This window comes from Cylas formicarius, unplaced genomic scaffold (assembly GCF_029955315.1).
Source record: "Cylas formicarius isolate icCylForm1 unplaced genomic scaffold, icCylForm1.1 PGA_scaffold_6__28_contigs__length_40554024, whole genome shotgun sequence".
In the NCBI taxonomy this organism is placed as follows: Eukaryota; Metazoa; Arthropoda; class Insecta; order Coleoptera; family Brentidae; genus Cylas; species Cylas formicarius.
The window spans coordinates 15351620-15366888 of NW_026844347.1; the positions used below are offsets into that span (position 1 = coordinate 15351620).

Genomic DNA, 15269 nt, shown 5'->3' on the forward strand with positions numbered 1-15269 from the left:
TTTAATTTTGGTCAAATAGTTAACGTGGGTGGGATATTTGAACGAAGAGTACTTTGATGGTAGTCTAATGCGCGACCTTTAATGTCTTTTGCTGAAAGTAGCAAAGTGTTTGGCAGCAAACTTCACTCGAGCCATAGTGTAAACTGCATATTCTTTTTCTTGTTGATGCAGGTATATTCAAAATGCAGTTTGATGAAGAATTTTGTCACCTTGTTATTATGTGTCGACCATAAGTTAAATATTTTTGTCCCCATTTCACCAATCTCTTTAATATTTGATAATATAATATACTCATACTTCGCATACATTTCCCAGTGAATCTATTCTGCATCACCATCACCGTCTATGATAGGCCACGCCAGTCATGAGCATTTATCGTGTGTTGGAATATACACGACCCAAAGGTGGCCAACTAACTTTAATATCCATTAGATGGCGATTCATTCGTACGATATAGTTTCTACGTTGCAAGCGCTCGGCATGATGAAATACTGGAAAGGTAAACATATAATCCTGAAAAAGCAGGATGTGTTGGACGAGTACGTGGAAAAGGTGAAGAGGCGCGGGCCCATGTTAAAGGAGGTCGACCCAGCGTGTTTGCGATGGGTGCCCCCTCAATCGCAAACGTCCGCGTGAGAGTGAATGTTATTTTCATTTCTTTTTGTTCGAAACCTATTTAGTGTAAACTCGGGTGAGAAATCAGTACTGGAGGCATTTTCTTTACTTATGTTAGTCTTCTTCTGAGGCTACATAATCATGACACGTATATAGGGTGTAGCAATTTGCTGAAAAGTATTTGTTTATTTATTTTATGGAAAATCCCATTAACAGTTTGAAAATTACAAAGATTGAAATATAAGTTTATGAAAAATAGAAAACTAAGCAAACTAAAATAAACTAATACATATCAACTAAAATAAATTACTACATAGCACCGCCTGAATTAGTGAATCAACTAGAAGGAAGTAAACTCAAAATGTAATTTATTAAATTGTCTTTTGTATTAACTTATACCAAAACCGAATATTTCGAGCTGATGCTCATTAGCAACCCTATAGTATCTATCCATAAAAACATTGAAGCCATAGTTTGTACAATGGAAACGGATATATTGGGACTTAAAATTATTTCTTCTGTTTCTAGTGACTACGTCGACATTAATTACATTAATACAATAAAGAAAACTTAGTCCCGCGAAACTTCTTCGTATTTGACATCGTTTCCTTAGATCATGTGAACCAAAAGTACAGAATAGTATAAAACTAAAATCTAAAGCCATCACGGTATATAGGATTGATACAATATGATCATGTGACATCCCCCTTTTTATAAGAAAATTTTAAAAGTTTAAGTTTCTACAAATAAAGTTTACAAGTCAAAATGTATTTTGAAAACATAATAAATAAATTGGAAACCAGACTCAGTTTAATAAACAATTCAAAGTTATGATTGCGCCACCTATTTAAAATCTTACTTAATTGATTTAATTTTATTGTTATCGTTACCTTATATCTAATATCACAATATTCTTTCACTTTTATGGTCAATTTAGATATATGGACAAAACTGCAGACAGACAAATTTATAGCTGGAGTGCTTAAGTTGATGTTAAGTACTAATTAATGTTAATAAGTAAAAGCTAAAGTTAAACAGTCAATTTATTACATTGACAAAATATAATTCCTTATATCTATAAAGAGAAGTTGAGTTTTATTTACACCAACCGTGAAATTATAATAATGATGGTTACCTTGTGTGAGGTGAGTTTAAAGTTGATAAAAAAAAAAGAAGTTCTCACTTTATGTAAAGTAAGAGTACAAAAATTGTGTAAGCAAAAAAAAACAACAAAAATTTTTTTTTTGAAGACTCTGGACTAGTGTCTACGACATAGTCAGAAAGTTTCAGTGAAATTTGCGTCCAGATCTAGTTCTACGACTATAAGTGCTGGGTATGTCTGAGTTTAACAATAAATTATTTTTGTCAATTTTCTTTTGTTAAACTAGCATCATCTAAAATTTTTTTACTCACTAAATTTTCCAATTAGTAGTTGTCAAAAGAGTGATTTACATTTTTTAGAGTTTTTTCTTTGTCAGAGTTGGAATTTATAAAACTATAATTTAAAAATGAACTAGAACTACAGCTCACAAGGCTGTTCATTGTCACTACAGCTATTTACATTTAAGTTGTTACCAGAGTTGTTGCTTACACCAGGATCAGCCTGTATACATTCTCTATCAGAATCATTCTGTATAGAAGAATTTTCTGCATCTTCAGAAATGGACTTTTCATTGTTGTTTGAATTATTGGCTATTTTCAAAAAATATCTGTTATTATGAAAATTATTTTCTGAAAATAAGTCGGGAAAACTCCTCGGCTATCTCGAGTTTCGAGATGGAAAATCTTTGGATGGTTTGAGAATTTTCTGTTATGTCTAAAAATAGAACCATTCTCCAGCTGTACCAAATAAGATCTAAAAGCTACTTTTCTTAAAATTTTACCATTTTACCATGGTGTTTTAGGCTTTATTTGAATTTTTACTAGAGAATTGTTTTTTAAAGGTGTTAAAGCTTGTTTATTTTTGTCATATTTCTTTTGATTTCGCTGGTTTTTTGTTATGTGAGAATTAAACTTTTTCCTGTTGAAATTTTTTCAAAATTTATTATTTATCTCTGGAACTACCTATAGATCTTAAGTTTTGATTCATAAGAGCATTTGCTGGAGAGTTCTCCCCATCCATCAAAGTTTAGTAAAGCTAAATATTCCTGATTGAAAAAGCACTTTTCAAGTAAAATTTTAACAGATTGTACCGTCCTTTCGACTTGTCCATTTGACTGAGGATACAAAGGAGAAGAAGTAATATGTCGAAACTCCCAATTTTTTGAAAAATTCTTAAATTCTAAGCTACAAAAATTGCTTGCATTATCTGTTATTAAAATTTTGGAAATACCAAAACTTGAAAAAATTGATCTGAATTTATGAATTAAATTTTTAGAGGTTAAATTTTGATTCAAAACAACAACTTCCACAAATTTTGAATAGTAATCGACAATTAAGAGGTAACACTCTGATTGAAATTGAAAAATATCTGCAGCTATTTTTTGCCAAGGCAACCTGGGAATGTCGTGAGGCCTCAAAGGCTCGGAACCCTGTAAGATGTTATCATGTCTTCAATTTGGCCAGAAAAATGACAAGTTGCCATATCCAAACATTTTTTATAATCTAAATGGCTATGATGAAGTTTTTGCAAAATTTCTTTACGGACAGCTTCTGATGCTTTTGGGCCACCCTGGTTTTGGATCCTCACGAGTCAACTTTCGAATTTGCTGTTTTTTGTCATCAGCAATATTAAGGGAAAGCTCAACAGCCCAAATTTGTGACGCAATATCAAAATCAACACTTTCATTAAGTTAGTTTTTGAATTAAAAGCTCGACTCAAAGTGTCTGTCATAATGAATTTTTTGCCTGGTTTATAAATAAGGTCAAAATCATATTTTTTAACTGCATGAGCATTCTTTGTAATCTTGGTGGAGTAAGATACAAGGGTTTTTTAATAATTGAAATTAAAGGCTTATGGTCTGTTTCAATTATGAACTTTTTGCCATTCTGATAAAAACGTGTAGCACCAAACCAACAAGCTAATAATTCTTTTTCAATTTGTGAGTAACGTGACTGAGTTTCTGTCAATGCTCTCGATGCATGAGCACATGGTCTCCCATTTTGCATCAAAACGGCCGCTATTCAACTCCGGGAAGCATCCACAGAAATAGTCGTAAGTTGGTTAGTGTCAAAAAATTGCAAATAAGGTGTTTTTGTCAAAGTTGACTTTAAGTTTTGAAATGCTCTCTCATGTTCATCCGACCATCGAAAAGTTACATCTTTTTTCAGTAAAGAACGCAAAATTGAGTTTTTTCCAGACAAACCATCTACAAAGCGAGCTATATATGTGACCATGCCCAAAAAACGTTGAACATCTTTGACATTTCCTGGATTTGGCATGTTTAAAATGGCCTGAATCTTAGATCTATCTACCTCTATGCCACGCTCTCTTAGTTCATGTCCCATATAGGAGACTTTTTTACATAGAATTTACATTTTTCTTTCTTAAAACGAATGTTATGTTGTGCAGCACGCTTTAAAATTTTTTCCAGAATTAAATTATAGCCAGAAATTGAGTTACTAAAGCAGATAACATCATCTATAAAAACTGCACAGCTTTCTCTGTCTCCAAAAATTTCTTGCATGCGTTGCTGATATACCTCAGATGAACATGAAAGACCATAGGGAAAGAATATCTACCAAAAGGTGTTGCAAACGTGTAAAGTTTAGAGATTTCTTTATCTAATTTATCTGGAGAAACCTCTGGGTTGAATCTAAAGTACTAAAATATCTAGAATCATGCATTTTTGATGGTATTTCATCCCAGTTACCGTTTTTATGATTTTTTTCTTGTTCTAAGTCATTTAAAGTATGTTTTAATTTTTTAGTCAAAGCTATCGGAATTTTCCTAGCAGGACAAACCGAAGGTATAGCATTCTCTTTAAGTTCTATATGATATTCCCCTTCTAGACAACATATTCCACCAAAAATATATTTGTATTTATCTAAAATTTGATTGACATTTAAATTATTAGGAAAATCATTTATTGATTGAATTTTCTTTATAAGTTGCAGTTCTAAACAACCTTTCAAACCTAAAATTGGTATGCTATTAATATCTACTTCATAAAATAAAAGGTTGCTAATCTTGGTAAATTGGTAAATTATGTTTTGTATAAGAGCTTGGTTTTACATTAGTTTTTTGCAAGTTTGAAATGTTAAAATTTATTTTATTTACTATGCTCACAGGTAGAGCGTTTGCTATTACCCCAGTATCCACCTTAAATTATATGTTTGCCCTATCATTGATCTGAAGGTTCGTCACCCAAGAATCCTCGTAGACTGTCCCTATTGTCCCAGACTGTCCTAGCTCAGGATTAATAGAAAATCTTTGTTCGATGATGTCTAAAAATAAAAAATTCTTACTATCGTCATCATCACTTAAAGAATAGTTTTGTTCAACCGTGTGAACCCTTTTTTTAAAATTGTTATTGTTAAAATTGTTGTTTTTTTAAGTTAGTATTTTGTTTCTGCTGAAAGGATGATTTTTTATTAATATTATTACTGTAATTAGAAAATCTTAAGCATAAATGAGAAAAATCATTAAAACCTAAACATTTTCTGCACTTAACTTAACCACATTTACAATTACAACATGGCTGGTTCTGCTGCAAACTTCTCGCACTATGGTTACTGGACGGAACAGATCTTGTCTGGTTGGAAAAATGCCTCGCCCTTGATTGTTCAGGACGGAACTTCTTGTTGACAGCATCTACATCACCATTGTTGTCTGGCGATTTTGCTCTTTTGTGGACTCAGAACTCACGCAAAAGTTGACTGCTTTTGTAGAGTCTTGCAATCTTTTTCAAACAGCTGTTTTCTTAATTTATCGCATTTCAATCCGCATACCAACAAGTCTTTTATTAAAGATTCTCTCAAATTCTCCAGTTCACATAATAATGACAAGTTTTTCAATTCGATTATAAATTTTTCTTTCTGCCGATATAATAAAAATGTATATCTCGCATAAGTGAGGTTGGTTTTTGGATTAAAATATTCATCAAACTGTTTAAAAACCAATTCTAAAGTTTCCTCTCCCATCAAGGTTAAAAGTTGAGCACATTTTGTCGATTCCTCCTTTTCAATAATTTCAATAATTTCTATTGTTTTGAGGTAGGTTGTGGACTTCTACTTTCAAAATTTCCATTCTTGACCAAGATTACCACTGGCAAAGCTCATGGCCGATATACCACTGCTTACAAAAATTTTAATCTGCAAACATCCAGAAAATCACGGAATCTTTCGGTCTTGCTCTCAATTCAGCGTATGGTCGACATCGTTGGCTTCTTTTAGGTTCGTATATTTAACTGCGCCATGTTTATTTTATTGTTTAACTTCTATTTTACTTAGAGGAGGCAGGTTAAAATAGAACACGTCTGGTACGTAGCGCAACCCGGTAACCAAGTGCTTTGTATTTGACATCGTTTCCTTAGATCATGTGATCCAAAAGTAAAGTTAATCTGTCATCAAAAATGACACCTGTATCTTTGATTTTACTAACATATTTCAAGTTTTTTCTATGAATTGAATATGAGGATCATATTTTCGTTCTCCCTTGAAGAAACTAATTGTATCGCACGAGTCACTCAATCTGTCCAGGTCCTCGTGCAAATGCTGCTGATCAGGGAAGTCATTCATAATCTCGATTGCTTGTATTCGTCAGCAAGAGCAAGGTTATCACTGTTCCGAAATCTATAGTGTCCACAAATAAGTCGCTAAATAAGGAAGAACAGTGTTCCCCTTGAGGAATACCTGATATAACCAAGATTGTTTCAGACTAATAAGACCCTATTTTAAACTTCTGTATATGTTCTGACAAAAAACTCCTCAAGACGCCTGTTGAGCGACCAGGACAAAAACCAGGCTGATTTTTCAATTGATCACTAACAAGACTGTCGAACAGCTTGGGAATTGAGGGAATTGGGACAGTATAAATACGCTTATATAGGGAAAGGTTACTTTTTCGATTCTAGGGTCTAAACGGAACAATGTTATATAAATGGGCTACGTAGCTAAACTTACTGGTACAGTCCTGTCTTCGGTCCAAGAACACGTTTCTACTGTTTGGAACTAAAGATAACCAAAAGACTGAGCAAGTCGCACTGCTAAAGAAGACATTGACATTTAACCGCAATTCTTCAAGTTGTGATCACCAAAAATATATACATACTGTGATGGATGACTTAGTATCGCAATTTCTGGAACCTCACAATGATAGATATAATATGCATCTGGCATGTTATCATAAATTTTCATTGTCATAAATTTTCACGATATAAATAACTGCTCAGCATTTTGATGCGCAATTTTTCAATATATTTTTCCAAATAAATTAGAAATTAATCAGAAACACATCCTTCTCGTTAGGCTAGATCAATCATTACGAAATAAACTGAAATTCACACTGTACCTCGATATCTGAAAAATCTTCATTTAAGGTACTTTCAACTAAAACTACTATATTAAATGAGGAACAATTCACGGCCAATTTAAAATTGTCCAATTTGTTTGTTAATTTTAGTAATAAACCGCTAATGGAGTATCACCTAGTCACAATGGACGAGACTCTTTTAATATACCTCTGGTTCTACGGGTAGTTTCATCTTTGGTCGCTTTCAAGCAGCCTGTGTAGATTTTGTGACTACATAACTGAATTAGGGGTTTTGTCTTTTCTTTTCCAACTTTTGACCAACTCGGATAATTTTGACTATTGCCTGAACCTCAGTTTCCTGTTCTAGCTTCTGAAAATCAGTTTGCAGAATAGAGATATTATGACTATGACACCGCAAAATCAATTAACATAAGGTTCTTTGACCGAATATGAGGCTTATGGGTTTCTAATAGTATTTGATTCATATTTGAAGCTGACGATTTAAAGCATTTTGGCATCGCTATTCCTTTTCTTGGTTTAACTATCTTTTTTGCAGATCTTCAATCTTTCTTATCACAAGGTACCGCATGAAAAACTACCCTTTTCGTCTTCCCCAATATCAATTATGCACTTGGAACATGTTTGTATGGTTTACAACCACTCATCAATTTCAATTTCAAACACATTATCAATTTCTGAAAAAATCACTATAAAAACAAAGTAAAACGCCAAATTTTTATTCAATCGGTAGAATTTAGCACAATGTAGTTGAAAACCGTTGCGTGTGTTATTTTAAACTGCACTAGACCGGAACTTTTTTCAAAATAAAACCAGATTTCCAACTGAATCCAATTACTCTTATGTACAGGGTGTTTTCTTGTTAAATGTCAATATTTAAGGAGGCGAATTTTGGGTCCATTTAAAAGAAAATTTCATTCATTTCAAACATATCTCCTAAACGTCTTAACTTTTAAGATACGGGGTGGTAAAGTGGCGGCGTACGGAATTTACCCTGTCTCTTTGGGCAGACATTTTTAAAGAAATTTAATTAATTAATTAATTAATTAAACCTGTACTCTGCATGCTCAGAACAATGTCGTTAATATGACAGTAAGCAGATTAATTAGTTATTTATTTTTAAGTGAAAACCGTGCGACTGATTAAAAAGAATTAAGGGATCAAATGTGCTCATAAATGAATGCAAATCTCATTTTTTTTATAAGGAAATCAGTGACATGCCACTAACTGCCTATGAACAAATAATATCTTATTTAATTAGGTCGTCACTGTACTGGTTAAGATGAGATTTTTTTTTGCGTAAAATAACATATCTATCTAAAACAAAATATCTAGTTTTTAGTTTCCAACTAGTGCCCTTAAGAAAAAAATATTAGAAGACGGTTCTTTTTACTTTTACAGTTTTAATGAAATAACATACCACCCTAAGAACATAGTAAATATTAAAGCATTCTTATTTAAAAAGAAAAACGCTACCTACTATTTTTAACAAAATTGTCAATAAATTAATAACAACCTTTTTGAAAAAAGTAGAACATAGAAACTAGATAGTTAAAAGCGTCTTCCACCTTGAAGGATACATGCTTCAGCTTGTTTCCTCGTATTGCCGTGCATTTGATTAAATCGCATGATTCTATTACGTACTTCGTATTCGCACTTCGATTATTTGAAGTATTTTAATAAAATATGTAGATAATTACTTTACGCGAAAACCGTACATGGGAGTGAAAAAAAATCAAGAAATTAAATTTCTTTAGAAATGATTGGAAAAATTAGTGGCGTATCATCAATGTCTGCCAAAATAGACAGGTATGCCCTGTCACTGGTGATTTTGGAAAACCATTTTCGGTCTATTAAATATTTCATTTCTTCAGTTCAGTTTTCTTTTTAAAATAGCACCCTTAGTTATTGACATTGCTTAGAAAACACCCTACATACGTAATTGTAAGGTAACCATGAAGTGTCTTGATACGCTTATTTATTTACAAATCACAATAGTGATTGTGTTGACAAACAGTTGTTTTATTAATGGGTTTTAAAATGTGAAGAAAAATGAATTCATATTTATTAAGATTATTCAAATTAAATTGTAGAGAGTTCTACCAGATCTATCGCTAATTTAGGTTTTTACGAGTTGAAATTGGGTACTCCGTCGTTGAAAACGACTTTACCAATGCAAATACAGTAGAGCTTCGGTAATCCGGATTAATAAAAACCGAGGCAATCCGGATTAGTCAAACATCCGGATTATTGGAATATTTTTAAAAGCTATAAAAATTCACCAAATACGCTATGTTGTAGCATTTATTAACACAAAAAATGTAGACATTTACGAACAAATAAAAAATAAAAGAAAAAGAACACCCTCACGCATTTGTTACACCTACTGATATAGAATTATAACGAAAATAATGCAAATAAATGGTGTGCATTATTGTAAAATGTAATGTGTCGATATCGGTAAATGTTAATAAGACTAACAATTAGGACTTATGAAACTAAGATTTTAAAAAATCTGTAAGTTTGTTTGTTTTATACTGCATTGTCTTGCTTGTATTGCTCGTTCTCTCATAGTTCGTAAGATCGACAAAACATTCAGTTCAGCACCCTTTTCTTCTATCCACTGTATAAACGTACCAAAGCAACGAATAGCTTTCTCATTTTTAATTTTTAGATCAATTTCTAACACCTTCCTCGTTACCGTCTTCACTGCCCCTCTCATTGTACAGCGGTAAGTGGTCACCATCGCCATCGATCCACTCGTTGATCTCTGTTTCTGGCAAAATATTACTTTCAGTATCAACAGTCTGTAGCATATTTCTAATTTCAGTCAATTTGCTCATTACTGGCGGTTTCAGATCTTTGAATAAGTAAAACCAATGGGATCAAATCAAGGTCTGGATGAAAAAATATTTTGTTCCATCAACTCTGAATTGCATCAGGACTAACTTTATCCCATGAACTAGCTAGCAGAAATACGGAATTTCTTAAAGTCATGTTTTTTAGAATGCTGGAAATGTCAGTTTCCTCAAAAAACAAAACATGAATTAATAAGGTGTTGGGGTAAAATATTTTAATGAGCCTGATTGCATTTTGATCCATCGGTTTCATTGAGGGCGTGGTATTAAGCGGAAGGAATATAGCTATGATATTTCCATCATCACTGATCAATTGATTTCTGTTGAATTACTTCGAGCATTCAATCAGTAAAAGTGCTTTGCCGCTCATATTATTATCTTTCTGCAACGTTTTTACTTGTTGAACAAAAGATTTATGAAATAATACAATTCTTAAATGACCTCGGATTCTTTGATTTACCAATAGCCATCATCTTTCTTCTTCTTCTTACAGTGCCGTGACCGTTTAACGATCGTTTGGTATCAGGCTAGCCACCATGTTGACAATCATTGTTTTATTAACAGCTGCACGAAACAGTTCGATCGAGGATTTTCCATACCATTGTTTTAGATTTTTCAACCATGATGTTCTTCTCCTTCCAGGGCCTCTCTTGCTATTCACTTTTCCCTCCATTATGAGGTGCAGTATGGCATACTTCTCAGGGTGACGCATAATATGTCCAAAGTATTCTAGCTTACGCTGCTTGATGGTTTCAAATTATCTCCGGATGTTTATTCATTCGCTCTAGTACTACTGCGTTATTCACTCTATCCACCCAGCTGATCTTGAGTAGACGACGGGATATCCACATTTCGAACGCCTCTAGACGCTTGATGGTCGCGTCAGTGAGTGTCCATGACTCCATCCCATATAGGAGAACCGGAAGTACGTAACATTTAACCATTTTCATTCGCAGTTTCAATGTTAGATTATGGTTACAGAGAACTTTTTTCATTTTTACGAATGCTGCTCTTGCTTTTTCTATTCTAATTTTAATTTCATTAGATGAGTCCCATTTATCTTTGATGTTACTGCCCAAGCAAGTCAACCTCCCAACTCGTTCCAGAGGTGCACCTTCCACATATATGCCATCATCCTGATGTGAGACATGTTTACTAATGATCATATATTTAGTTTTATTAACATTTAGTTTAAGTCCGTACTGGGCACACGAGTTAGTAATCTGATTCATCAACAATTGCAGATCTTCATTGGTATCTGCAATGATTAAAGTGTCATTCGCGTATCTGATGTTATTAACAGTTTTAACCATTTATGATCATTCCTGGCATGTTGTCGCTCATGGCCTCGTCAAAAATTTCTTCAGAATACAGGTGGAACAACAAAGGCGACAGAATGCAACCCTGACGCACCCCCCTCTTGATCTTCATATCATCGCTGAGATGCGGTCCAATTCCTACTACTGCTTTTTGATTCCAATACAAATTTTGAATAATTCGGACATCTCTGGTATCTAACCCAGCCCTTTTAAGAAGTTGAAGCAGTTTATCGTGTTATACTTTGTCAAAAGCCTTTTCAAAATCAATACTACATAGATATACATCATAATTGACGTCTCAGCACTTGCACACCAAACAGGGCTTCTCTCGTTCCCAAACGTTTATGAAAGCCCATCTGGGTTTCACCAATTCTTTCTTCTAATTTGCTATATATTCTACCATGTATTATGCGCAAGAATAGTTTTAAAACATGGCTGATAGTCCGATGGTCATTACATTTTGTTGCTCTGTTCTTTTTTGGAAGCATAACGAAGGCTGATTTCAACCATTCCTCAGGCATTATTCTAGCGTTATATACAACGTTGAAGAGTTCTGTCAATGCTCCTATTCCTTTATCTTCTAGCAGTTTAAGTACTTCCGTTCTAATTTCATCTGGGCCCGGCGCCTTTCCTATCCTATCCTAGTTTGGTACCTCTTTTGACTTCCCCTTTAGTTATTGGTGGTCCAGTGTGCGTCATCTTTTCAGGATCAGTTTGGAAATTTCTATTGTCGTCAAATAATTCCTGAATGTATTCTTTCCATCTCCGCAACTGTTGATGAACATCAGTGAGTCTGTTTCCGTCCCGGTCCTCAATGACACCGTTCAGTGTCAGTCGCCTCGATCCAGTTAATTCCTTTATTTTCTTGTGTAGGTGAAATACATCATGTTTTTTCTCCATTTCTTCAATTTCTTTACACTCTCCAGCATGCCAGGCTTCTTTTGCTTGTCGTATCTTCCTCCTAATTTCTGAGTGGATTCTCCTATATTCTGTTTCGTTCTTGTTTCTGTACTGTCTCCTCTGATCCATAAGGCGCAGTATTTCTTCTGTCATCCACTTTTGTTTTGTTTTCTTGGATTTTTCTACTGAAAGCTTATGCACGTTGTTTAATTAATTTCTGTCAATGTTCGCATTTCTGTATTGAGTCGTGTTCTTGGTTTTCTTAAGTTGAATTCTTATTTTGGCTACGAGGAGATTGTGATCTGATAGTACCTCGGCTCCAGGGTATGTTTTCACGGCTTTAATAGAGTTTCTAAATCTCTTATCTATACAAATGTAGTCAATCTGGTTTCTGATCACTCTGGCAGGTCTATCTGCAGGTGACTTCCAAGTATACAGGCGTCTTTTAGGCAGCTTAAAGATTGTGTTGGTGACTACCATTTGATGTTCTAAACAGAAGGCGGCGAACATGTCTCCTCTGTCATTCCTTATCCCCAGACCATGCTCTCCTATGATGTCTTCCTGTTGACCCTTTCCGATCTTTGCATTTACATGATGTTTTTTGGTGCATACACGTGAACAATGTTGACATTCACTGTTGTTGTTGCAAATTGAATCATTATTATCCGATCCGAGCAGGATATTACGTTCGTTACCGCTTGTACTATGTCTCTGGATAGGATAATTCCTACTCCGTTTCTATGTTGTGTGGTGTTTTGTCCTGTGTAGCATACGGTGTGATTATCAATATTCAGCTTTCCAGAGTCAGGCCATCTCATTTCACTTATGCCAAGTATGTCTATATTCAATCTTTCCATTTCCCTTATTGTGTTGTGGATCTTTCCTGCCTCGTACATGCTTCTGACATTCCATGTTCCAATGATTTGGTTCCACCTGCATCTCCCTAATTTTATTGGTAAATTTCTGAAGAAAAGGCTTGTTATCGCCATAACATTTTGCATAAAGCTTCTCTTAAAATATGGGATGTAATGGTTGCATCTTTTCCCGCTGCTTAATAAACCACCCGTATTTGAGGGTATTCTCCTTTTCGCAGCGGAATACAAATTTAAAGATATTTTTCCGTACAATGGCAACACCGAGACTTCTCAGAGAATATTTCAGATCGATAGTCGGAGTTAAAAACGTGAATTGCTAAGTCCCGTTTTGCCAAAACGTCTGATATTCGATCAACCGCAATACACCCTGTATATAATGTCATTGTGTACTTTCAAATTAAATGAACTATTCAAATTTTTTTTGTTCTTAAAAACGAAAAAAAATGCCCGAAGATCATTGGGCTTGTGAAAATCCCGATAACTTGTAAATATGTAAATCTGTATTGCTACACTATTTGTATTATTATTTTAATATTTTTTTTTTACTGTTTTTTTTTAAATGGTTCACTTAATTTTAATAACAGAATCGATGTAATGTGAAATCATATTGAATTAATGTCAAAATTTTTTCGAAGACACACTATACAAGACGCATTTATCGGTTTTTAAGTTATTTGCTAATAAAAACTGCGAATGATTTATAATAGCAATAAGTATATTATAATTTATTTTGAAACGACGCAAAAAACCTGTACTGAGTGTTTAATTAGAAGATATTTTCCTATGAAAATTTATTTTGGATTTGTTTTAAATAAACCAGTCGATCATCACTGCATGACAGAGAATATATATATATTTCTAATAACCTTTTTCATTTGCGGCACAAAATTATAACTTCCCGAAGTTTGGTGTGAAAAGTAAGAACTGAGTTACTCTGTGTAGGTATTTGATCCGTAGAGCGTCACGTGACTTTGGTCACATTACGCTTCCTTAGTAATTTCTTGCATATGATGTGTTCCCTTTTCGAGTTACTTATGTAAAATTACCGTTTTTCACGAAACACCCTGTATATTGTGGCTTATAGTTGAGTGCATTTTCGACATTATACTTTATATTTTAATTTAAGTGTTGTAGAAATATTTAGTTTTTTGTGGTTCCGAGTTGACGCTGCCCAAAATCTAACCACATTAATATTTATTGTGTTATACGAGGTGTGTTCAAAAAGTAATGTGACGTTTGTAATTCAGCGGACTTCGATATTCGTTATATTTTTTTGTTATGTTGGTTAGTCTCTAACATATGTTCACAGTTTCAACCAGTTTGCACTTTTTTTGTGAGACAGTGAATTTACCTTGAGCAAAAATGTTTATAAGTGGTACAAGCTGGTCCAAGATGGCTGAGAAGACGCCGATGACCAACCTCACTCTGGATGCCCCAGTACGTCAATACCTGCTAAAACTGTTGAAGAAGTGAAAAAAATGGTGATGAAAAATCATCGAATCAATTAGAGAAGTGGCTGAAGACGTCGACATCTCTATTGGCTCGTGTCGTGCAATTTTTTCCAAAGTTTTGGACATGAAACATGTAGCAGCAAAATGTGTTCCGAAACTGCTTAATTTTGAACAAAATTACCGTCGAGAGTTGTTAAACGACATCAATGATGATCCTGACACCCTCAAAAAGGTGACGAATCATGGGTATCGGTTATTCTCACACATGTCCATCATAATTAGATGTGACAAAGTTCAATTTTTTAAATGAACACCATTTTTTCAAATTTCGCTCATAATTCATGTAGCATGCCCTATATTTATCTCTTACTGTTTGTGAGCAAAAGAATAAAGAAAGTGAGTGAATTTGGCGCATCTAAATGAAATCCTTAGAATTGAAATTTTAATTTTTATTTGATACGGAGACGATAGGAGACCTATTTACAGTTTGGTATGCCAAATAGACAGATTTGGTTTGAACATGGTGGTTTTCCGCCCCTATTTTGATCGATAAGTGAATGTTAAATACGGTATTTCCCGGACAGTGGATTGGTAGCGACTTACTTGATCTGTAGATATTACTCCACTACATTTTTTCCTGTGAGGATATTTAAAATCAAAAGTGTATTAGCATAAATCACAAACACAGAATTAGTTGCGCGATAAGGCAAATTAATGAAACTTTCATGAGTAATGTTTTGCAAGGGTTTTTAAAACATATTGTCAAGGCATTTTTTGCAACTAATAACACACACAGACAGAAATATAATTATGACAACTTA

General features: G+C 33.9%; 1 protein-coding gene across 1 annotated transcript in view; it reads left to right on the plus strand.

Moving 5' to 3' along the window:
- The window catches only part of LOC132702782 (histone acetyltransferase KAT7), a 120637-nt gene extending 107285 nt beyond the window's left edge, over positions 1-13352 (plus strand). The window contains exon 9 of the mRNA XM_060671550.1: positions 433-13352. Coding sequence (XP_060527533.1) covers positions 433-636 — 204 coding nt within the window. The 3' untranslated portion in view covers positions 637-13352. The remainder of the gene's footprint in view (positions 1-432) is intronic.
- Positions 13353-15269: the final 1917 nt, after the last annotated feature.